The 24,736-nt window shown below is 37.6% G+C and overlaps 2 protein-coding genes across 5 annotated transcripts in view; one reads left to right on the top strand and one right to left on the bottom strand.

The window, feature by feature from the left end:
* NFE2L2 (NFE2 like bZIP transcription factor 2) overlaps positions 1-9,529 on the top strand; it is a 29,619-nt gene extending 20,090 nt beyond the window's left edge. Inside the window, 5 exon segments of the mRNA XM_039855774.1 lie at positions 5,546-5,812; positions 6,481-6,570; positions 7,218-7,409; positions 7,825-7,969; positions 7,972-9,529. Coding sequence (XP_039711708.1) covers positions 5,546-5,812; positions 6,481-6,570; positions 7,218-7,409; positions 7,825-7,969; positions 7,972-9,050 — 1,773 coding nt within the window. The 3' untranslated portion in view covers positions 9,051-9,529.
* Positions 9,530-13,999: 4,470 nt separating this feature from the next.
* On the bottom strand, positions 14,000-23,756 carry HNRNPA3 (heterogeneous nuclear ribonucleoprotein A3). Of its 4 annotated transcripts, none has more exons than XM_039855779.1 (11): positions 23,654-23,756; positions 21,454-21,576; positions 21,220-21,366; positions 20,927-21,137; positions 20,529-20,618; positions 20,350-20,445; positions 20,177-20,254; positions 19,521-19,667; positions 18,512-18,637; positions 18,351-18,417; positions 14,000-15,606 (listed from the first exon to the last, which is right to left on the bottom strand). In XM_039855779.1, the coding sequence occupies exons 1-10, from the start codon at positions 23,657-23,659 to the stop codon at positions 18,365-18,367; spliced, it is 1,077 nt and encodes a 358-aa protein (XP_039711713.1). In that variant the 5' UTR covers positions 23,660-23,756; the 3' UTR covers positions 14,000-15,606; positions 18,351-18,364. The 4 variants fall into 4 exon arrangements, with proteins under 4 accessions (XP_039711713.1, XP_039711711.1, XP_039711712.1 ...); XM_039855777.1 differs by having other exon boundaries at positions 23,588-23,741; XM_039855778.1 differs by having other exon boundaries at positions 14,004-18,258.
* Between the last annotated feature and the right edge of the window lie 980 nt (positions 23,757-24,736).

Below are 24,736 nucleotides of genomic sequence, written 5' to 3'. Positions count from 1 at the left end.
ATTACCTACTTCACAGTTATTGTAGCAATATATTCAGAAATTAGCAAGTCCAGTAGAACCAAAAGTACTTGAATGTGGGCAAAGTATGAAGAATAATGTGTCTGCTTTCAGTGAGAAAACAACTGGCATTGTGTTGTGTATCTTGTAATGAAGCAGTGGTAGAGAAGAAAAAAAGTAAATAGATAAATATTGATGAAATAATAGTCATCAGCAAGATGTATTTTAAAAACACACCTGTTTGGTGTCATTTTACTTTATTCACTAAGTATTGTTACTGCAAGGTAGAGCCTTGTGAATCAAGAGGAGATTAATTTTGTTGTTTTAGCAATTCTTCAAAATTCAGGAATGCCCTCAGGTTTGTTTTTTTTTTTGTAGCCTCCTATAGCTCTTCATTGGGTTTATACTCTTGACAGACGGTAGGATGTGATTCATGTTCCATCAGGTCTTGCTCAAAAATATTTGAGCAACTTCTATGGAAAAAATATTAAACCAGATTTAGCTTTTAGGTAAATATAACAATCTGGGCATAATATAAAAACTAAAAATTGTATGAAAGAAAAACATTACCACGTGTAACTCAGACTCTTACTGCTAGTAATTAATATTTAGATAAAGATACTATCTCAAGGGAATAAACTTTTAAGATTTATTTATTTTCTTAATAGAAATACATGGTTTTGAGAAAGAATAACTTGAGATATTGTCTTAATTCATACAGTAAAATTGAGAGAATCAATTTTCATTCTCTGTTTACAAAGTTAGTAATCCAAAATTTATTTTAACAGTTTATTGGGGAAATTTATTTTTAGAAAGAAACCTCCCACCACCTTCCTGTCATTCATAGGACAAAATAGATGATGAGAGAAAGGAGGGAGGAAGGAGGGTTTGGGGTACAAGCCTCATTTACACATTTGAATGTATAATAGAAACCATTTTATTTTTCATTTCAAATACTTTTCCAAAGCCTCAGTTACTGAATTGCTTATCTTTTCTGGTATTTTTGCTTTTGTTGTATCTTATTATTATTTTGGGGCGATCATCTGAGCATGATAAATGCTGGTTTGTTCAAGGCACTAAAACTGGCTTGCAAAAGACTTTTAATATGGGATTCTGTGTTCAAGGCTTTTCTTCTTTGTTTATCCTGGAACAAAGATGTTTGTTTTAAAGTAGTATGAGTTAATTGTCCAACTTCAAATTTCCCATAAAACGTGTAATATTACCCAGATGGCAAATGATGATATATACATTTTAAATATAAATATTTCAATTGGGCCAGATGGTGATTTAATGTGAATTGTCGAACATTTATGTTTCTTATTAAATTGTCTTTTGTCTAAGCCAAGCTGGCAACATAATTTGAAACATATTCAGGAATTACTAAAGGACAACAACAAAAAAATTCAGGCACTTAAGTGGCCAGCAGCATTTGCTCTATGCGGCATGTGAAGGCTCACAGCCGCCCTGGGCAGCCTTCATGTATTTCCTGTTGGAATACTGTGCAAACCATCCCCTGCTTTCCTCTCCCTCCCTAACCCTTCATCTGCCATTTTGTATGGCAGCTTTGCTCATGGGGGCTTGGATGTGGTAAGGCAGCTTGTATTTCCTCAGTGCCTTGGATTTATGTATAGGAGAGCAGTTTTAGTTCTTCCTTAAGCACTTCCCTTCCCCACTGTCCAGTGTCATGTTGTTTGTTATGGGCTCCACCGGGACTATTTCCTCTGAGGTGGTGCTCGAGCTTTGCAAGGCTGGGTCATTTGTGGAAGAAGTCATGTGCACAGTCACAGGGCTCGTTGCAGGAAATGCTCACTGCCTGTTAGTTTAGCACAGGACGCACACAGTCCTGAGCCTATGGGGTCCCCGGTACTGAGTCCTGGGTGGACAAACTTCTGTTCTCATTTTCAACATAAAGCTTTGAGTATTTCACACAGTATCAAATCCCTGCAGGTTTTTTTTTCTTCTTCTGAAACGTACATGACAATCTGAGTAAAGAGTATTAGATATTGAGGCCACGACAAGAAACCATTTTTGCTGCATCCTAAATTTGATCAGAACAACTTTCTTAAGGAATTCAAAATAGTTAAAACTCAGTTGTTTTTTTTAAGGCATGTTTTCTTTTAGAGACCTCTCATAGCAAGAATAAACATTACATAAAAATAAACATACAGAGGAAAACATCTGAGAAGACTTTGAAATATGTTTGGGGTCCATTAAGATGTCATTGAAGGCTGCCTAGCCTGCATTAAGAACAATTAGATGTCACTTGAAAGATCTTTTGGTGGTGTTCTTGGTGGACACAATGAACTAAGGCTGTAGAAGCCCTCTGTACCCCAGAGTTCAGCACTGTTTCAGGTCAGATAATGAGAACAGGTAGGTACTCAAGAGCTGATCCAAATGATATTTCATGTTTTATATTTCCTTTTTGTTGATAAGATTCCATCGAAGTATCCTTTTCTGATCATGTTATGGGAAATTTTTTTTAAAAATTGAATTGGTTTGGAGCTGTGCATTGAAAGGTAGTCGCATCAGGAACTGAGTGGCAATTGAATGGGTGTGTACATAAAAGTAAAGTTATTTTTATTTACAACACATGTTGCACATGCTTCATAGTCAATTTCAGGCCTTGCCTGAGGAGGAACCAAATAGCTTCATTGCTTTATTTCATGCTCCCAATACAGGTAGGTCCACGACTTCATTAAATCCCATGGCCTGGACTTTGGTCTCCATTATAGCTAGTTGTAGGGCCCACCACCATCAGCATGTGTAACAACATTTGCATATACTTTACATTTATAGAGAGTTCTTTTACATATCTCATTTGATCCACCAACATCTGTATGGTAGGAATAAGATGGAATAATTATACTAAATTTATAGCTAAACCATCTGAACCTGCTCAACACATCTCATCTGGTGGGAAGGAAAGGAAGAAAAAAAGTTTTATCAACTCGGTACAACTGATGATTTTGGAGTAAATTACATTTGAAGATTTCCTCGAATTATTCTAGGGATACTTTGGAATAGTCAGATGTGTGTGCAGGTGTTTCCAACACAAATTGCTTCAGTGCCCTTTCAGTTTGTTTGTGAAAAAAAATCAAAACTAGATACTGGTTTTTATTTTGGGATCTCTTAAGAAAGAGAAGCCTCAGGCATAGGTAGTCTGGGGAAAGTGAGGGAAGGATGTGTCAGAGTAGTCTCCAGGTGCAGGGACAAGCATTTGGGTTTCCCTTTTATTGATCCTGTAAATAGCTCAGTGCACGTTCCACATCACTTTTTGAGATGGGTAGGAACAGGTACTGCCTATTTAGAGACTGGAGTTCTGTTGAGATGCTGAGAGCATGCCTTCCTTTTTCAGTCTTAGTAGGTGCGATAGCTCCAGTTCAGAAAAAAAGCCTAGATAGGATACTCTGCTTTATCTAGATTCCCAAGAAGATACAGCCCAACCTAACTGCAATTTTAAAGTAGGGTTCTCTGTACCCTAGGCCTTTCTCTTTCATATGACCCTTCGGTAAACATGCCCATTAAAATAGAAACAAATCATTTTAAAAATGGGAATTATTCTCATGCTTTATTTCAGTGGGGGATCCCCTTGAGAACATAGCCATGAATGCTTCTATGGTTGCTATTTTGTTGGTTGCTATTTGTTGCTTGTGGTCAAGAAAATGATCCAGGTGACATATGCTTAATCCGGCCTTCTATAAACTGGTCACTTCTTTATACCATCAAGATCTTAAGACAAAGTATATGAGACAGTGGATTTTACATCCTGCCCAATTTAGGCCAATGATCAGATTATATATTTTTAGAGTAGGGTAGTGGTTTAAAAAGCAAGAGTCCATGATTGAGGCTGCCGCATATGTATCCCTGTTCAGCCACTTTCTAGTGGTCTCCCTTCTAAACCTTGTAGTTCTTATCTGTAAAATAGTGATATATATTTATGTGGTTGTTTTGAGGATTAGTTTATATATCTAAAGCACTTAGAATAATGCTTGGCATATAAAAGCTCTCAATAGATGTTGGTTTAAACACAGATATACCCTAGCCAGTTTTAGAGCTACAGGTGTTGCTTTAAACTCTATCTACTCTGTGTGCTTTACATACTGTATGTTATACCGCTCAGGCTAGAATGATGATGAATCCCCATGAGCAAGGTTTCATAGCATTTAAGATCCCAACACCAATTTTCAGTCAGGGCTAGAGATGGCCTCTGCTATCCAGCTAGCTGCCAAAAGCTGCCTCTAGGCTGGGTGGCCTACTCCTCCTCTGTTGGGTAAAAATAGCTTGACTGCTCACTGAAGCAAACTGAAGCAACAACCATGTTATTTTTGTCCTTGGGAGGCTGATATTAGGAGAGCTCTAGACATACTGGGCCAGCCTGGTGCTGCCAGCCGTCATCAGAACCAAAATACAAAGTTTGATTCTGTGCACGCTGTCTCCTGGTTGTCAGGCCTCAACTCCTTTTCCCTGTGTCTTGCTTTCTCCACTCAATTTGATTTTGTTTTCAATATATCATGATTTATTAAGTGGAAACTGACTTATATTTCCCACTCATTTTATAAGTTTCCAAAAACTAAAGTTATAAATCAGAAAAACTGGTTTTGACACATTTGTGTGTTTATGAAAATCTGGATGGACTTGGTACCTAGGCCTAGCCTTGTTGTATAAATCAAAATAGCCATTTTCTCCTTATAAGATTCTCCCATTATCTTAAAACTTAGCATCTTCTATCCTTTCCTGGAGCCATGTTTTTTTGTTTTTAAGATTTGAGATTTAAAGTATTTATGATTTCTCAGGAGTGAATCTAATGGGCACCACTCCTTTCCCAACTCTTGGTAGACAACAAGCAACCTCTTGCTCCACCCACATGTGACAAGATTACCATGAGCTATGACTTTTCTAACCAGTTTGCCAGTTTGTTCATGCTTCAAGAGACAAAATTTAAGTCATTGTGAAATTGTTTTAGTGAGCCACAGAGGCAGTAGCATGAAATGATGACGAAAAGATAAACCAATGTAGGAAAAACCAAAAGAATGGTGCTATTTTACAACTGCTAGACTAACAATTTAACTTGAGGTTTTCCTCCTCTTCTGTAAACTGGACATTTGCTGAGCAAGTTTAGAAAAAATTCTGTGTGTTCGATCATGTTTTCCAAATCCCATTTCTGATAATAAACCAGCGGCTTTAAGTGCTTGCTCTAATTTCTGTTTCCCATTAAACAAGTGTGGAGTCTTTCAAGAACCATAATGTGAAACATTTGTTAACTTTGCTGTTTAGTGACCTCTGCCCAGACCTGGTCGCTAATAATCTAAGTAATTAGAGATTAGGATGGATGACTGTGTTTGTAGTTTTGTTTTTGTTTTTTTTTTTTAATGAATAGATTGAGTGGAATTAACTGTGCCCTTCCAGAACATTGGATCTCTGTCTCCATTCAGAATCGGGTTGTAATTCCTCGCCCCCATCATCAATGGCATAAAGTAAATTATGCGGAATCTGCCATTTTAAAACCATCTTAACTATGGTCTCTCTCTTCTTTTTGTTTTGCACATAGGACATGGACTTGATTGACATACTTTGGAGGCAAGATATAGATCTTGGGGTGAGTAGAGAAGTATTTGACTTTAGTCAACGACAGAAGGAGCATGAGCTTGAAAAACAGAAAAAACTTGAAAAGGAAAGACAAGAACAACTCCAAAAGGAGCAGGAGAAAGCCTTTTTTGCCCAGTTACAACTAGACGAAGAGACAGGAGAATTCCTCCCCATTCAGCCAGCCCAGCACATCCTGTCAGAAACCAGTGGATCTGACAACTACTCCCAGGTATGGAGTACTTAGTTCTTATGCAGGTGTATGGCAGGGTTTAAGGAAAGAACATTAACCCAGGAGTTAAAACGTCTGGATGAGTTCCAGTTTTGCCTTTTGCTGTCTTCACAAACTGTATCATGTCACTTTCCCAACCTCAGCCTCCTGATGAGTTCAGTACCTGACTGACTTACCTCACAGAGTTTATTAGGATTAGGACATAAATTAGATGAGCTTTGTATGTTATAGAAACATCATAAAAGGATCAAGCAGCAGCTGTGGTGGCAATAGTGGAACTAGTAGGTACGGATGATGTATGGCACTAACTGGCAGGCATTGTGGACTGTTCTAAAGCACTTGACATATATTGATTGATTTATCAGTATAACAACTATATGAATTAGGTACCATTATCCTCATCTTATCTACAAATGAGCATCTGAAGCTTAAAGATGTTAAATAACTTGCCCAGAGCACTCAAGAAATTGGGGGAGCCAATTTGAACGCAGATGATCTGGTTCAATTAATTCTGTGCTCTTAACCACGACACTAACCTAATTTCTGAAATACAAGAAATATTTACTTAACCAGATAGTGAACATTTTAAGAACACTGATCATGAACCTTTAGCTGGGAATGGAACATTAAATCATTGTTTTTCCTTTATGTCTTTCTCTTTTATCCAGGTTGCCCACATTCCCAAACCAGATGCTCTGTACTTCGATGACTGCATGCAGCTTTTGGCAGAGACATTCCCATTTGTAGATGACGATGAGGTATAACATTTGATTCATAGCAAAACTCCATAGCTACATCTAATCCATCCTTTATGGGTCCTTTCAATGTCTCCATTTTAAAAAAAAATGAAAAACATGTATCAGGAGGAAATTTTGTCAATGAAGCCTTAACCTGTACATAATTTTACAGACCCCCTCACAATACAAAACCCCAAACATTAACTACTGCATAGCCAGAAGCAGCATGGATCAGCCTAACCATGGAAACAAGTAACTCATTTGTTATAGGCACTAAAAAATAATTTTGATGAGTAAAGAGCAACCTGGGTAATGCACCAGAAACTGGCTTAATTAACAATTTTAATAAACGTACTGTGTTTGAAGCACTATATGAGGTATTATATAAAGAAATACAAGTTAAATCCTAAAGATTGTTCTTACCTATTTTGAAGTTTGCCTTCAAATGCACAGGATCAAACAAACCAGTAGATAAAGAGTAAATTTGGAGTCAGTTGGGTAAGAAAAAAGATATTTCATTATACAGAAATAGAGGTATTAAATAGTTTTAAGTAGAGGAATACAGAACTGAAGCCAGTTCCAACTTAAGGTGTTGTGATGGTGCCTTGGAGTGTACTCATCCACTGTTGGTAGCAGACTCATGTAGATAAATGCCTTGTCAATTTTAGGTTTCTTCAGCTACGTTTCAGCCACTTGTTCCTGATATTCCCAGCCACATCGAGAGCCCAGTCTTCACTGCTCCTAATCAGACTCAGTCACCTGAACCTGTTGTCCTTCAGCTAACCAGTGCCGATTTAGATAATATGCAGCAGGACATTGAGCAAGTTTGGGAGGAGCTATTATCCATTCCAGAATTACAGGTAACTAAGATCTAATATTATAAATACCAAAGATGCTATTTATATTCAGTACTTTTAGTCATTCCAGTTATTATTTATGTGCCACCTACTTTAGGAAGGATTAGAGGGTGCTGTTAAATTAGTCATGAGAACTGCCCATGCTCACTTAAGTACAGTCTTGTTAGTTACCATGAGCTGGATGTATTGAGGATAGATCAAGTTATAAACATGAAATCTGATCTCGGAACTCTGAAAATAATACAGATGCTTTAGGCATAAAGATCTGTCGGAAATGGGAATTATCTCTGAATTATAGAAGAGGTAAGCTTGGAGATAATGGGGGTGGGGACAGTTTTTACCTTCAGATACAGAGTATCATCAGCTGTTAAAAATATTTAACTTTGATTTACATAGTATAAACGTCTCTTCCATACAGTGTCTTAATATTCAAAATTTCAAGCTGGTTGAGAGCAGCACGGTTCCAAGTCCAGAAACCAAACTGACAGAAATTGGCAACAGTTATCATTTCTACTCCTCAGTACCCCCACTGGAAAAAGAAGTAGGTAACGGCAGTCCACATTTCTCAGTACTTTTGAGGATTCCTTCAGCAGCATCCTCTCCACAGAAGACCCCAACCAGCTGACAGTGAACTCACCAAATTCAAATGCCACAACAAACATAGATTTTGGTGACGAATTTTATTCTGCTTTCATAGCAGAGCCCAGTGTCATCAACAGCATGTCCTCTTCTACTTTCAGCCAGTCACTCTCTGAACTTCTAAATGGGCCCATTGATGTTTCTGATCTATCACTTTGTAAAGCCTTCAACCAAAACCACCCTGAAAGCACAACAGAATTCAATGATTCTGACTCTGGCATTTCACTGAACAGAAGTCCCAGCATGGCATCCCCAGAACACTCAGTGGAATCTTCTGTCTATGGAGACACACCACTTGGCTTCAGTGATTCCGAAATGGAAGAGATAGATAGTGCCCCTGGAAGTGTCAAACAGAATGGTCCTAAAACACAGCCAGTACAGTCTTCTGAGGATGCAGCCCGACCCCTGTCACCGTCTCGGGGGCACAGTGCTCCAGCACATGATGCCCAGTGCGAAAGTACACCCAAGAAAGAACTGCCTCTAAGTCCTGGTCATCGCAAAACCCCATTCACAAAAGACAAACATTCAAGCCGCTTGGAGGCTCATCTAACAAGAGATGAGCTAAGGGCAAAAGCTCTCCATATCCCATTCCCTGTAGAAAAAATCATTAACCTCCCTGTTGATGACTTCAATGAAATGATGTCCAAGGAACAATTCAATGAGGCTCAACTTGCATTAATTCGAGATATACGTAGGAGGGGTAAGAATAAAGTGGCTGCTCAGAATTGCAGAAAAAGAAAACTGGAAAACATAGTGGAACTGGAGCAAGATTTGGATCATTTAAAAGATGAAAAAGAAAAATTGCTCAAAGAAAAAGGAGAAAATGACAGAACTCTCCATCTACTGAAAAAACAACTCAGCACCTTGTATCTCGAAGTCTTCAGCATGCTACGGGATGAAGATGGAAAACCTTACTCTCCTAGTGAATACTCCCTGCAGCAAACAAGAGATGGCAATGTATTCCTTGTTCCCAAGAGTAAGAAGCCAGATGTTAAGAAAAACTAGATTTGGGAGGCCTTGACATTTTCTGAGATAGTGGGTTTTTCTTTTTTGTACTGTTATACTAAGTTCCTACTGTGATGTGAAATGCAGAAATATACTTTATAAGTAATTCTATGCAAAATTATAGTCAAACTAGTATAGAAAATAATATAAAACTTTAAGAAGCATTAAAATAAGTTGTCAGTATGCTGAAATCAGTTTCACTTTAACTGCAAACTTAATTTCTTAGTACACCATACATTCTATATACATGTAAATACTACAAAAACTTCTTATATTCTTATCTCATTTGTTACATCCATAGATTTATATGTTTTGACATCTGGCTAAAAGCAAATTATTGCAAAACTAACCACTATGTACTTTTTTATAAATACTGTATGAAAAAAAAAATGGCATTTTTTTTATATGAAATTGTTTAGCTCTGGTTAAAAAATTAGTTGGAAAGCTGGTACTAATAAAGGAATATTGTGATTGTTAAATCTTTTCTTTGCAATTCATGAGTTTATGCACAGTATTTTCCAGGACATTAATATTACATACAACATATTTAGGTGATATGCATTTTCAGAATGTTTTGATATGTTTTTTATATTAAAATTCTGGTGCTAGAGACACAGAAAAATAAAATATATCAAGAAGATATTTTATCACTTCAACAGGTGGTACATCTCAAAGATGTTCTATACTACACTGCCAGAAAGAGGATTAGGAAGACCAGTAAAAAGGAAGCATTGTAATTTAAAATAGGTTGTAAATAGGAAAAGCCTTATTGAGGTGGCAACATTTGAAGGTGTGGGAAACCCATGGTGTTAAGAATATTTCAGACTGAACTCAAGTTCAAAGACTCAGGCCTGTTTCAGGACTATATGGTTGAAAATGGAGAGGGAGGAAAAGGGTGGGTGGGTAGAGGAGTGGAACATGTAACTGCTTTGTTAAGCCTTAAGGACTTTGGCTTTCACATAGCAAAGTTGGGGAGTTATTGAAGGTGTTAAGGGTAACATCTGATAAAGTCTCCTCTGCCTCGTGTTGAGAATAGTCTAGAAGATAATGGTGGGAGCACGGAGACCCATGGGGAGGCTCTGCAATATTCACATGGGACACGGTGTCTTTGTCTAGGGTGAAAGCAGTAGTAGTGAGAAGGAACTGGATTCTGCATGTTTCAAAGGTAGAACTAAAAGGATTTTAACAATGGATGTGGGGTGAAGGTGGAGTCAGGGCTTGAACATCTTTAAGAACTGAGGTGCCCACAGATGGAGACTGGTTAGAGGGAGATCTAGGTGGGAAAATCGGTTCACTTTGGAACATGTTAAACATGTAAATAGTAAGTACAAAGTCAAGGCCCCACAAAACTGAAAATCTGCATGCTGCCCAACAAACCATTTACAGCATTGAGTCACTACTACTCTACCTAATCCAATGTTTGTCTTCAAGTTTTGTTTTTTAAGTGGAGAAAGGGAGATTCATCTGAAAGTTAAACATGTTTAGAATAACCACTGTGTGCAAATGATTCACTGAGCATCCTATTACTGTTAGCAATACAGTAGAGGTCCACTGGGCCTAGAGCCAGTTCACCTGGGCTTGCTGCTGCCACTTTCCTAGAATGACCTTCAAACTCAATCAGGCTTGTTTCATCTGTAAAGCAAGAATTTTGTTACTCCACAAAAAATACTGTACCTAGCACAATGGGCATTTCCTCATTTTCTTGAGCTTTAGGATGCCTTTTGGTTGCACACAAAACTAAAGCCAAATTAGCTTAGTGAGAATTTGACTCATGACTGGAAAGCTCCATGTTGAAAATGACTTAAAGCAGAGGTCCCCAACCCCCAAGCCATGGACAGGTACTGGTTTGTGACCTGAAGAAGGTGGGCCACACAGGTAAGCAGCAAGTGAGTGAAGCAGCTGTTCTCCAGCACTAGCATCACCACCTCAGATCATCAAGCATTAGATTCTTACAGGAGTACCAGTGCCTGGTACCAAAAAGGTTGCAGACCACTAGCATTCAAATGTGGTGATTCCACTGCTGGCCTTCCTAATGTGGTCAGGCATTTCCTCCTGTAGTGGTGGTTAGAGCAAGCCCTGCAGGAGATAGGACTTTTCTGACCAACCTCAGGACAAAAAGTTTGAAGAGTGCCCCACCCTAAAATTATGGGTGGGGCTTGGGGTGGTGTCTATTACCAGCAGCCCCATCAGGAGCACCTGGAATTGGCCTGCAACTACAACGGAAAGCACTGCTAGGCTGACCAGACTTCCACTAGCTTGACAGCAGATGCCTTTGTTCACATGCATTTTTTGAAGTAGTCAAATTTTTCAAAATACTTTGCCAAGTTCATTCAAGATGACTATCATAGAGATCTTACAGAAACCTAAAAATTATTTTGAACTACTAGACATATTGTACACATATTAGAAACAAAAACAATTTACATACAAGCATTTCTCATTTTGTTCTTCACAGATGTTTTATAAACTGAATTCCCTTTACCAAAGATTATGACTTGCTTTATTGCGGTGCTGTGGAACCGAGCCAGGGTCTTGGAGGTCTGCCTGTATAACAAAACCAACTTAACCTATGACTTAAAAGTTTTCATCTCTTGTTCTGGATTTGAAATATAAGATCCGTGTCCCTCACACTAAATTTGGTTATCCAATTGTTAAACCTCACCTGAACTGTGATTTTAAAATATATCTATGGTTTACACTGACTTATAAAGCATCTTATTAAACTTTAATCACATGATACATGTTATATAAAACATTTTCTTGCTGAGATTTCTCAAGCCCATTCTTGAGACAGCCCATACCCACACTTCTGCTTTTAAGCCTCAGAACATATACAATTCTCATTCCTATTTTAATTATCAGGGCAGTTTCAGTTTTCAGTTGATGCTGTGTAATACTTTTTGACAAATGGAAAAATGTAGAGACCATAAAAACTTTTAGTCAGTGTTTGTGTAGGAAAAAACTGAGACACTGGCATAATTAACTTTATTATCACCCATTAAAACTTTAGATATGCTTCAGAACATTAAGAATACAGTACTCATGATTACCAAAAATACTATTTTTAGGGCTAAAGATCCAGACACTGAGTTAAGCTCTTTAATTCCATTATATTTAATCTTCAGACTCAATGAGGGTATTATCTCCATTGTACAAAAGGAGTTAGGTAAAAAGTTTTTAATCAGGATAGAATTTAGGTCAGGATTTTGACTGGGAGAATGTTAATTTTCACTAACATTTAGTGAAATCAAAACTCCTTCAATATCACAGCAAACTATGGTGTTCAAAATTCGTGACTGTCATTAAAATCACATCAGATTACTGTTGCCACCAAGTATCTCAAAATATCTCAAAGTTAGAAGTTAGACCCACCACTAACCTCATTTAATGTTTAAAGCACACGCTAAACCAAATTTAATATTTTGTAACTTTTCAATGTTTAATTCTACGTATTTAATGCATATGAATTCATTCTAAGGGGTCAGTTGGCATCACTAAACCACCGAAGGGGAACATGATATAAAAAGCAAGCTCCAAGCAACCTGCTCAAGTTCATGATACTTAAGTTCTGTACTCAAATTTTTTACTGATACGCATTTTTTTCTAGTACCTATTAAATAAGGATGGAAAAAACTGATATTAAATACAAATAGAAAATTCACTTCTTTTGATGTAAACATATTTTAAAGGATGTTAAGTTTTCCCAACATGAGAATGCATGTACTGATTTTTAATAATGAATTACCTTTAACTTTCAGATATAGCTAGTTAACACTTGTAGAATTTTCATCTGACTACAAGCCCGTTAACTATTAATTTTAATGGCTATATAAATGTAACTTAGCCACTTCCTTTTAAAATATTTTAACGCTGTCAACACCCGTGTAGTTAACTTCCCATTACTATTAAATTTTAATAGTTCAGTAAGGGTAAATTCCTATTTCCTAGCTTTCAGGACTCTGCCCACTTAACTCTCCCACATGAATAGTAAACACACATTTGCCATTACCTGTCTTTGAAAACGTGATAGGTAGAAATGGTGTATTTTACTATTACCTTACTCTCTCCTAACCTTTGGTACTTTCTATTTAATTCTAAGTTATATTGACCTAATATACTGACAGGATCCCACTTTTGCAAAAAACACTGATCTTCGAAAAACTGGTCTATGATGAGTACAAGAAAAAGTCCAATTTATCTTGTTGCCTAAATATTTTGCAGTTTAACAATGTATTTTTGTTCTAAGTAAATATATTTATTTTGGTAGAAATGAAATCTACTCTTGCCATGAGTTATTCTGATTCAATAAACTGGAATTACAAGCTGCAGAATATGAAACCACTGCACACACATTCTGAAACCAGTGTTGAATACAAGCATGTTATAATCCTGTTAACAGCTAAAAATACCCAAGGCTTCAACTCACAATTTACCTTAACGTTTTTAACTATTAATGCTAAAAATCCTAATACTTGTTACAAAAAATTTCAAAATCACAATGATCAAAAACCCTGCCTCATAAACCTACCAAGATTACTCTTCCCTTGATTCAAATTGCAGCACTGTAGTTTTGACTACTTGATTTCATGAAAGCTTTTTCCAACCCATCCTCACAGCACCAAAATATTCAACCAATGCCTTTAACATCTAGAAAGCTTTCATACTTCTCCCCAATTTTCACTTATCCTTACCTACACCGCAAATAAGATTCCTCACTTATCACCCAAGATCTCATATATTGTCCTTTAAGACTGAAACCTTTTAGTTGCGTTTTCTAAGATTTTCTTCCCACGCCTATTTCCCATTGAATAGAATCCATTCTTTAAATCAACTGACATGTAAGAGCTCATTCCAAGTTTCCTGTTATTTTATTACTAGTAAAGTATGTAATAGTCACCTATATATAGCATTTAAGTTACATGAACATTGTGAAGTGACAAAACAACACACACATTTCTAAAAATATTTTAATGAAAAAGTTATCTTTCTGTAAACATTTCATTATACCACAAATGAAACATTTTAATCCATTACAGGCCACCTCAAGTCAGAAAACATTTGAAACTTAAAATTTTGAATACTTATATATAGGCTAACAATCCTTACATTACCCCTGCACATTAGCATGCTTATCCCCTTTGTGACATCAATTACTGGAACCCCAAGAGATACTGTCATTAACTAGCAATGTTTCAAATTGTTTGACTTCTATACTGAAACTCAGAAAACCAAACTTATTTCAATTGGTTGCTGAACTAATGGGTCTTTATTACCAAATTTTCTTCTTTAGAACATGAATGTAAAAAAAAAAGATTTTTGAAGAAACAGTGTATAGCAAGCAATAACCTCTTGAGTTGCTTTGACAAAATCAGTTGTTTGCCTTGGCTACTTCCCTATGAATGTCGTCCTTTTATTTACTGGTACCATGACTTTAAGAGAATATTCTTCAGAAATGACAGTGGGACTACATTTAAATAAAATCACTTTATTACCAAAAGAAATGAGTTGGACTGGAAAGAACGATGCCTTTAAAAAAGGAAAATGCTTCCTATTTTAGGAAATCTGCCTCACTAAACCCATGTTAAGAAAATTTACCAAAGGCCAATTATCTTGTTCAACACTTCATTCTATTGGTGATGTGCAGAAATTCAGTCCTGATTTAAACAGAGCCAACCAGTCATTTTCAGAGAATTAAACTCTGGCAAACTTTACATAAGAATGTCATTTATAATTTAGAAACTAGTTTTAAGCATTTATCTACCAAATGCCTTTTAAAAAAAAAAAGTGAATTAACATCAAATTTCAATTTTTAACAAGCCCTTTTTAAAGGGGCAACAATAGCCCTTATGAAACCAGCAAGTGAACTAATAGTTTATTCTTTGGGAAAAACTGTCTTTTAAAAAGGAGCATTCTAAGGCCATGCCACTCTGAATGTGCCGGATCTCATTTGTCTTAAAAAGGAGCATTAATGTAATTAGGCCCCCCTGCTTCTGCTTAATGGGTTTAATGACCCCCCCTTCCGCAAAAAAATAAAACCCCAAGGTATTCTTAGTCCAAATAATCTCCTGATCTTACATATGAGGCCACTTGAACAAAGACCATTTTTATGTATCATCTGGCAATTTAAAAAGTTCACTACAAGGTGTTTTTCCTAGAACGAGGACTGACAGCTTAATACTTTTTCACTGCTATAATTAGATCATGCTTATTATAAAAACTTCACAAAATTTGAGGTTACTCCCTTCCTCATCAAAAATTAACTTTTACCCTAAAGACACCAATAATAAATTGTGTACATGAGTCCACATCTCACTCAGGACTGAACTCATGGTTAATGCAGGTTAATTTTTAAAACTTTAAAATGTGTTGGATGTGGTTCCTCTGACCAATTTCACTAATGTATCTAAGTTTTAAAATATGTAATATAAATTTGTAGGGAAACAAATGGTGTCAGCAGGTTTTACTGTGAGCTACAAACCTTACCCAGCCAGAAACCTTCGTATTTAAGATGGTAGGAAAGACATTCCTCATTTAGGCAAGTAGGTTCTCATTCAACCTGCAAATCAAAAAGATTACTCTTACCTTGCTTTACAAAAAATTACTCTTTAATTAGTGAAAAAATTCAAATTCAAGCCTTACCTAATGCTTATTGCCCTTCCTTGCAGGTCTAAATGCTAGACCTAGTGACTGTGGCAACTATCTCTCATTGATGTTCCAAAAGGCGAAGAGCTCCTTCCTGCTAGACTTTCTTCGATATTTCAGTTGTAATAAGCAGATTTAACTAGCTTTTGGAAAGTTGCTCACTATCACCATAGTATCTTATGCCTTCACTTCTCTGTAGTTGATGCTCTTGCTGCTGCCTTGTCCATACTCAAAAGGCTGCTGAAGTCCTGTCTTAGTGAGTCTCCTTTGATCCACACTGTGCTTAAAAAGCACATCTTAGGTCCATTAAAGCTGGTTAAATCGCTCTCCTCATGGCTTACTTTTCCACACTGTTCACAAGAACTAAGCTAATACAACTTATAAACAGGTCACATACAGATTTCACCTGCTTATAGGTTGCAAACATCAACTTACTGAAATTATTTCACTATTAAACTAGTTCCAGAACACAGAAAGATTGTTAACAGTACAATTAACTTCATATGCCATTAAAGGATACTGTCAAGGTTGTGTCAAACAATTCCACAAACATAAAAACAGGAAATGTTAATCTCCCCCATTCCTTCAACCTTTATTATATGAATAAAAGAACTTGAGACAATTTAGCTCAATTTTAATAAAATGTTTCCCAAGCATTTTGACCAGGTACCCAGCTTTAAGTTATAAACATTGACAGTGTCCATTTGTATAACCACACTTGAAATTGTTAAAGACTTAACCATTTTCTAGTATTTTCCTATTGTCTACACTGCTTATTCACATATGTCCATTAACAAATGGTGTGTTGTCTGTTACATTTATTGGTTTGTGAGTGTTTTCTGGAAAACTGCAGTATCTGTGAAGACCGATTTCCATGCTGGCATTGCATGCATCCAAATATTAATGCACAGAGGCACAGAATTAGAGCAACAAGAGAGCAAATGCAAACACTAGCACGCCCCATTCCCCTTTTTATTGCTTGTTTTGCTTAGTACTTCTTAAAACAAAAATAAGAATCTCGAAGTCAATGTTCAACTGCCAAAGAAATAACAGCAGGGCACATACTTAGGGCTCAAATGAAATTGTAAGCAGTAGGCTGGCGCAAAACAGTTGACATTGGTTTATATATATGACCTTAGTATCTAAAATTCTCAACCAGGGTCTTCCAAACAAATTAGCTCATACCAACATGATTTAGATTCAAGCATACACATGGAATAACAGTGTGTTCTTTGGGATTTTGAATAATAACTCAAGACTACGCAAATTTGAATTCAGGTCTTTGGGAAGTGAGAAGCTTGTACTAAGCAACAGTGGTACACGTCTACTGCATTAAGTCATTTGGGACAATTGTACCTAGACTGCCCTTGGTTTCATCCAATACAATGTAGAGGGTACAAACAGTAAAGCATGCCAGCCGGTTAAGGGTTCAACAATGCATGATTTTTATTCTCTTGCTTTGAGAGCTTGTATCAAAAAAATATATTAAACCAAGGAAAAAAAACTGAAGATCTATGGGCCTCTTGTGCTTTAAAAAGGGGGGAGGAAAAAGGTAGCCACTAATTTGCTCAGATATAGCAGGCTTAGTGGTTCTGTATTTTGAAAAGATTCTATGAATGATTTTTAACGTAGGAGGAAAGGGAAAACATCCACTACCCCTCCCTTTCCAGAATTTAAACAGAGGGCAGTAGACATTCTTTACACCCGAATAAACTATGGCAGCAGTTCACATGTGACCAAGGTGAATGTAGAATGGAGATGTTCCAAACACAGCTAGGACTCTCAGCAAAGCTAACACACTAAAATCATGATTACATTTTGAAAGAAAATGCACAAAAACCAAATAGGAATTGAAATTTTTCATTTGAAGGTAAATCTTAACGCTATTAAAGTCACAAATATGCTAATTTAAATACCCAATTCTATTTATCTAAAACACACATTGCAAACATACAAGTATCTATTCTCTCCACATGTCAGAGCCCATTTATTTCATGGTTTGGAAATGGGGAGAATAGATTCCCCTTAACTGCAAGTCAGCAGGTGTTTCTTTACAGTTAACTTTAGCAAAATTCATACAAAATATTAATTAACAATGATCTTCTTTACTTGTTAACTCACAAGGAAACACCTTCAAAACTGCGTTTTGTTAAAGTTTCTGTACTAAAATGTAGAAAAACTGAACTACACAAATATTGAAAAGTTAAAAATTCCTTAATTTTTTATTCCTGGTACCACTACCACAATTTACAGGGCAATATACCTGATGTAATGAAAAGAAAAAGAAAAAGACAAAGCTACAACAGATAAAAGACCTCAGGAATGTACATCTAATTGACACTACATTGCATTAATCAATAGCTGCACTTTTTGCAAACTGTGGCTATGACAGTCCTGAACAAGAAGGGTTTCCTGTTTAAGCTGCAGTAACTTTTCTGACTATGGATCATCGTTCCTTCTGTGGCAGATTTTTACAGTTCCTCTAATGCATTTGGGACGACTGTCTCAAAGTAACCTGCAGCTTTCCTGACAACTCCTCGCTCTCTCTCCTGCTAAGAACTGTAGCCTGTTGAATAATACAGGATAAAAAAATTATTACACTCAGTGAACAGTTCCACATATGCTTTATCATCATAATAAAAATTTAAAGATACCTACCCTTTTCTCAGTTTTTAGAACCTTCTGCTACCATATCCACCACTTCCACCACCAGATCCATAACCACCTGGAAACATACGCAGAGAGTTTTAAAAAAAATATACCTGAGTTTTTAAATTTAAAAGACAATAATGAATTTTTGATTAAAAAAAATTATTTACCACCATAGGGACTGCCCGAGCTTCTTCCACCAAAACTGCCCCCTCCCTTCATGGGTCCGTAATTTGATTGCTGTTGTCCACTGTAATTTCCAAAATCATTATAGTTCCCACCACCACCATAGTTACCTGAAACGACAAAGGTTTCATTTATGGTTACATCCCTCTTCTAATATATGTACAATTACATCCCTCTTCTAATATATGTACCTATTATCTTTTGACAATCATGGCAACACATTATAATATACATATACATATACACATACATATATATATATATATATATATATATATATATATATATATATATATATATGCGCAACCCTTTGAAAAAATATTTTACAGAACTACCAAACTCCACCACGAACACACAGGTCCATCAGCGACCTCAGGCTTGAGTAGGAAAAGAAAAAACACTGGAAGATGGTCTGAAGAATATGTATCTAGATAGCTGCCATGTTGTTTATACCTGATGCCACCATTTTAAGCACATGTTCTCTCCATACCACTAACACTATTAAAATTGTTAAAGTTTGATTCACAAATTCTGATGCAGTACAACTTTGAAATCAATGACAGAGAAAGTATCCTAAATTGATAATTAAGAAAAACCTTATTGACAACAAAACTCTATATAGTACCATGGAGCAATGATGCAGATTTGCTTGCCGTCTGCAATATATGTGACAGACTCAAAGTACTTTTGTCACTTAGACATCCCATTCATTTTAACATGTCTGTCTGTACATTAAAGTTAAAGTTCCCGTTTCCCAACTTAAAAGTGCCTAGGATTAAGTAAAATTCTGACAGATTACGAACACATGCCCATTTAAACTAAAATAGTTGAATACATTCTACCAACTTACTAAATAACCAGCAACGTGCGAAAATTGTCAATTATCTACTGAATATTTTATTTTATACATCATGAAATCTGACCAAATTCCACTTTAATACTTTACATCTGTAATAAAACTATAATGAATATTTAAAACAAGTGAAAACTTACCGCCAAAATTTCCCCCTTCATTGTAACCATCATATCCTCCACCACCATATCCACCACCTTGGTTTCCATATCCTCCTGGTCCTCCACCACCACCACCACCATAGCCTCCTCTACTACTATAACCAGGACCACCGCCATAGTTGCCACCTTAAAAAAAAAAAAAAAAAAAAAAAAAAATGAGCCACACACACAAAAAAATACATGAGGGTCAAATTATTGAATTCTAGTTTATGTTACATTTAAAACACTGGAAAATAAGCCAATTAGTTGATTTAACACTAAAGCCTGGCAACACCTGATTAATAGAACCCCAAGAGTCTGGGTAGTAACAATTTAAGATGAATGATTAAGATTAAATATCTTGATACTAAAAACTTTTTTTGATGTTTTTAAATTTCGCTAAGGAAAATGATCAACAGTCTCTTCGACAAAGCAAGCTCAGCTACTAATACAACAAATCTTAGCTAAAAATAACTAGCTAATATTAAAGCTTTAGAGAGAAAAAAAAATCTAGCCTTCTACATTATTAATATAGCACACTTTATTAAACTGTAAATTCTGGCTAAAACTAGAAAAACTTAAAACAAATAGTTAATTTTCAATAAAGCACAGTAAACAAAGTCAAAACATCAAACATTAATTTTTTAAAAACTTACCATCACCTCCAAATCCATTATATCCACCATCACCTCCTCCATAACTACCTCTGCTGCCACCTCCACCACCATAGCCTCCTGAGGAAAAAGCAAGGTATCAATTAAAAGTGTACATTCCACTTACCAATAAATTTTAGGTAGACATGTACTTAAAAATAAGATAACCATCCTACCTCTTCCACCAAAGTTTCCACCACGGCCAAAGTTACCCCCACCACCTCCAAAGTTTCCTCCACGACCCATAAAGTTGCCAGATCCACCACCACGACCTTTAATACAGGCAAGAAGATCTTTAAGACTCTTACAAATACCACTCACATTTATTGTGTAAGTAATACATGGTCCTACTCACCTCTTTGTGATCCAGCAGACTGCATTTCTTGTTTAGAAAGGGCTTTTTTCACTTCACAATTATGCCCATTAATAGTGTGGTATTTCTGAACTAAATTTTTTTAAATCAAACAAACAAAAGTTACTTGATGGTTGAAAAAGCACATGTATGTTATATCCTTTAGCACTACATAACTCATTAAAATATCAAGACAGGGACTTCTGGAGAGAGATTAGAAAATGTTCTCATGTTAACATTTCTTGAGCCAATGCTGCTTACACAAGTTTAGTCACTTTATGAAAACTAAACAAAATACTTTATATGCTATTATGCACAATGTAAAATTATAAAAAATTTAGCAAATTTAGTGTAGAAAAGTCATTTCTGCTTTCTCGTTCACGTTCTGATAAACTACTTACCAACAATTTTATCAACTGTATCATGATCATCAAAAGTTACAAAAGCAAATCCTCTTTTTTTTCCACTCTGCCTGTCTTCCATAACTTCTATGGTTTCAATCTTGCCATACTTTTCAAAGTAGTCTCTCAAATTATATTCTTCTGTATCTTCTTTAATACCACCAACGAAAATTTTCTTCACTGTTAGATGGGCTCCAGGCTTTACCGAATCCTACAAGTAAAAACTATGTTAAGTAAAAAGAACAAATTTTTACAACAATTTTACGTTATGTAACATGGTATTATTAAAATACCTCTCTAGACACAGCTCTCTTTGGTTCCACTACACGCCCATCAACCTTGTGTGGTCGAGCACACATTGCTGCATCCACCTCTTCAACACAAGAGTATGTCACAAAACCAAACCCCCTGGAACGTTTTGTTTGGGGGTCTCTCATCACCTACAAAATACAAATTTTAAAGCACTGAGACATCTCCACAAATTCTTTACCCCTTAAGAACTTTTTTTTGTTCCTTTAGTAACTTACCACACAATCTGTGAGTGTACCCCATTTTTCAAAATGTTCTCTTAAACTATCATCTGTAGTTTCAAAGCTCAGACCACCAATAAACAGTTTTCTCAACTGCTCTGGTTCCTTCGGATCATGGCCCTGAGAAAACAAACCAATATATTTTAATTATTTCTTTTAGGTGAATTGCTAAGGAAGACCCACAAGCCTTTCTTTAATCAGCTACAAATAAGCTCAATGTTAAATTCTGTACCATTAACACTTTGTCCGATTAAAAAATGGAGCAGGATCACACACATTACACATCAACTCAGTAAAGGAACCAAACTACCAAGAAAATCTATAATCAGCCTCTCAAAGGCCAACATCACAAACTAAATTGAAGTCCAAGGGAATCCTAGAATCAAAAGCCCCTTAATTGTAAACTACAAAAGTACCTGGTAATAGATTATGTCAGATGTTGCAACTGAGAAACCATTTTCTAAGAAACCAAAATTATAGAAGTAGTGCTTTTCAACCACGCCAGTTTTCCATGTCTTCTCTACTGTCTACATGCCAACAAGCATTTAATTTTAAACTACAAAACTGTGAGGTATCACTTATAAGTTCTGAGGGGCAAATTTAGAGAAATTCACCGGTTTCAAGCAAATCAACATGTTAAAACAGGTATTCCTCAATAAATGGCCACACCAACACTCCCCTTCCCCAATATAACAAAATCCCTCACGAAACTTGATAGCTTTCTGTACCATCTGTTACAGGTTATGTGCTATGAAAATTACCTATCTGCATTTGTATTGCACAAAATTTCCTAATACAATATTTTATGGGGGGGGTCACAAAAAGGACAAATTGGACTTAAGTGTGTGTATATGTATATACTTTATATTACTTGAAAAGAATGTAACACAATAAAACAGAAATTGAGATTTTTTAAACGGGACTGAATTGTTTTACAACTTAAATCAGTTCTTTAAAAAATTACATTAATTGCCACTAACACATGCATTAGGATATCATTCATCCAGTCCTTAAAGGGGCTCACGTTTACATTTTAAGGTCTTCCTGTGATTTCTAAAAGTGGCGACGTTAAGGCATTTAATACGAAGAGACTGTCACATGCTAGAGAAAAAAAGTTAAATGATTAATAGCCTCAAGCATTAATTCAGTTACTCTCATCTGTTCGGTTCTTGGCTAAATGCATTTCATTAGCAACATACAATACTGACTTTAAAAAAAAAGCCATAACCCATATAAAATTCTCTCTCAAGCACACGAAAAATTCAAATGTGGTTGCAGTCCTCTAAAACAAAAATCCAAGAAACTCTAGCCAGAGCCGACCAATCAGAAAATGAGAAAAATGGAGATAAAAAATTTTCCAGTTTCTATTTTACATCCACACTCAAATATTAGTGAGAATGGCGCGAAAATATGTATAATTTTAAGTACTTTAGCAAGAACATCAGGAATAAAAAGCAGCAAACTTTTTCAAAACTTATTTTCAACAGAATGCTGCGAATAAAAGAGCAAGACAGAATTAAATTCTCTACGCCTTAAAGATGTCTGTAAAGCCTAGAACGCGACGGCAGAACTCCAGGAAAAGCAATGCGCCCCAAGCTTAAGAGGCCATTTGCAGCATTTTCTGCTGGGCCGCATCCTCCCTCTTCCTTCCAATCCCCGCGCTCTTTCCTGGTGGCGGAGCGAGACGGCGGCCATTGCGGGCCAATGCGCCATTTCGTAACGCGGCAGCGGATCAATGTCAATGTGGCCGCCGCCCGCCTGCTCGCTCGCCCGGATGTGCCTGCTCGTCCCCTCCCCTCCCCCACCGCCTCTTCTCAACCGCTCCCGCCCAGGCCCGCCATGCCGCTCTCGGACTCGATCCGAAGCCGCGCGGCCGACAGACCACCTCCCCTCCCGAGGTCTCCTCAGCCACGCCGCACCTCCAAGGAGACACCTGTGCAGCCGAAGGAGAAAGCGAGGAGAGCGAGAGGCCCGGAGGAGGCCTCCCAGGCCCGCTCCCCTCCCCCTCCCATCGCCCGTCTCAACGCAGAGCGCGGGACGGCCGACCCGTCCACCCGGCCTCCCCGCTCCCACCGAGCCAGGCCCCCCACGCCGGCCACTACCCATCAACCCCCCACTCTCCCCCTAATACCTCCTCCCCCCGGCGGCGGCGGCGACGGCCGGAGTCGGGCTGGGGGCGACCGGGCGGCGGTTTTACCTCCATTTTGAGACCGGACTCGCCTCTTCCAACTCGAGTGCAATATGGGACCGAGAGGAAGAGGCGGGACCAATCATCACGTGACGCGCTTTCCGCGCGCCGCCGGTCTGATGGAGGAGGGGCGAGTTAGGAAGGGGCGTGGTCAATTGGGCGCGAAGAGGGACTGGAGGAGCGGGTTGGCGGGCGGAGAGCGGGGGCGTGGCAGGCCGCGGGAGCGCGCGCGCCTCTCCAACTTCCAGGGCGGCACCGCCCTGGCTGCCGTTCGCGCCCTGGCCGCTGAGGGGACGTCAGCTCTGGCTTGTCCAATGGCGAGCGCCCACGTCGGGAGAACGCCTCGTGATCGCGCGTCACCGGAGAAAAAGGCCTTTCCCTTTCTTCTCAGGCTTCTTTCCCCTCCCCCACGTAGGCCTCTCAGTCTCCATTTCCGAATTCTTTCCATTGCGGGTCCCTGAATAAAACCATACTTTCTCTCTTGTACTTAAAAGTCGCAAGAAAGAATTCTTGGCCCCTCGCCGCCTCCTCACATGGTTCCAAATGCCAAGGACCATTTTTTGTGACTGCGACGCCAACTGTGAGGGACCGTACTTAAAATCCCTGCGACACCGCCATTTATGAATCATGGGCACTTTGGAGAGGCCTCACTCACAACGCCGCTGACATACTGAAATTTTACCCCTAACGAGCTGAGGCAGGACTAGCCATGGTCAATTCATTAGGTACTCACTGAACTCAAATCTGTCGGCACTATTTTCTAACACTTTCCTAGTCACTGTGGAAAGAGCTGAAGCAACTTTTCTCACGGGTGGAATTTAAGGACTTGAATGCTTTACAAAACTTTAAAAAGTAGGTATGCTACCTATTCGCGAGCGATTTTTACCTTTGTTTCTAATTGTGTTCTGAAGCATAATGAATGAGATCACTTAAAGAGTTAAAAAAAAAATAGAGATGTAATCTTTTCTGGCCTTAAGTAAATGATTTTAAATCTCGACCTGACTGAGCTCCAGTTTTAGTTTTTTAAAACATAAATAGGGTGAGATTAGGTGATCTCTCCGTGACAGCCGTTAATCTCTGGACTCATGTTAA

This window comes from Pteropus medius, unplaced genomic scaffold (assembly GCF_902729225.1).
Source record: "Pteropus medius unplaced genomic scaffold, Ma_sr-lr_union100, whole genome shotgun sequence".
Lineage (NCBI taxonomy): Eukaryota > Metazoa > Chordata > Mammalia > Chiroptera > Pteropodidae > Pteropus > Pteropus medius.
This window is presented reverse-complemented; position numbering and strand designations above follow the sequence as displayed.

Bases quoted from the DNA above. Each gene is read 5' to 3' on its own strand.
- HNRNPA3 (XM_039855777.1), bottom strand. From the start codon at position 23,659: ATGGAGGTAAAACCGCCGCCCGGTCGCCCCCAGCCCGACTCCGGCCGT. The intron at 21,367-21,453 runs GTAAGTTACTAA...TGTATTTTGTAG, and splicing joins GTACACTCACAGATTGTGTG to GTGATGAGAGACCCCCAAAC. The intron at 20,619-20,926 runs GTAAGTAGTTTA...AAAAAAATTTAG, and splicing joins TACAGTTGATAAAATTGTTG to TTCAGAAATACCACACTATT.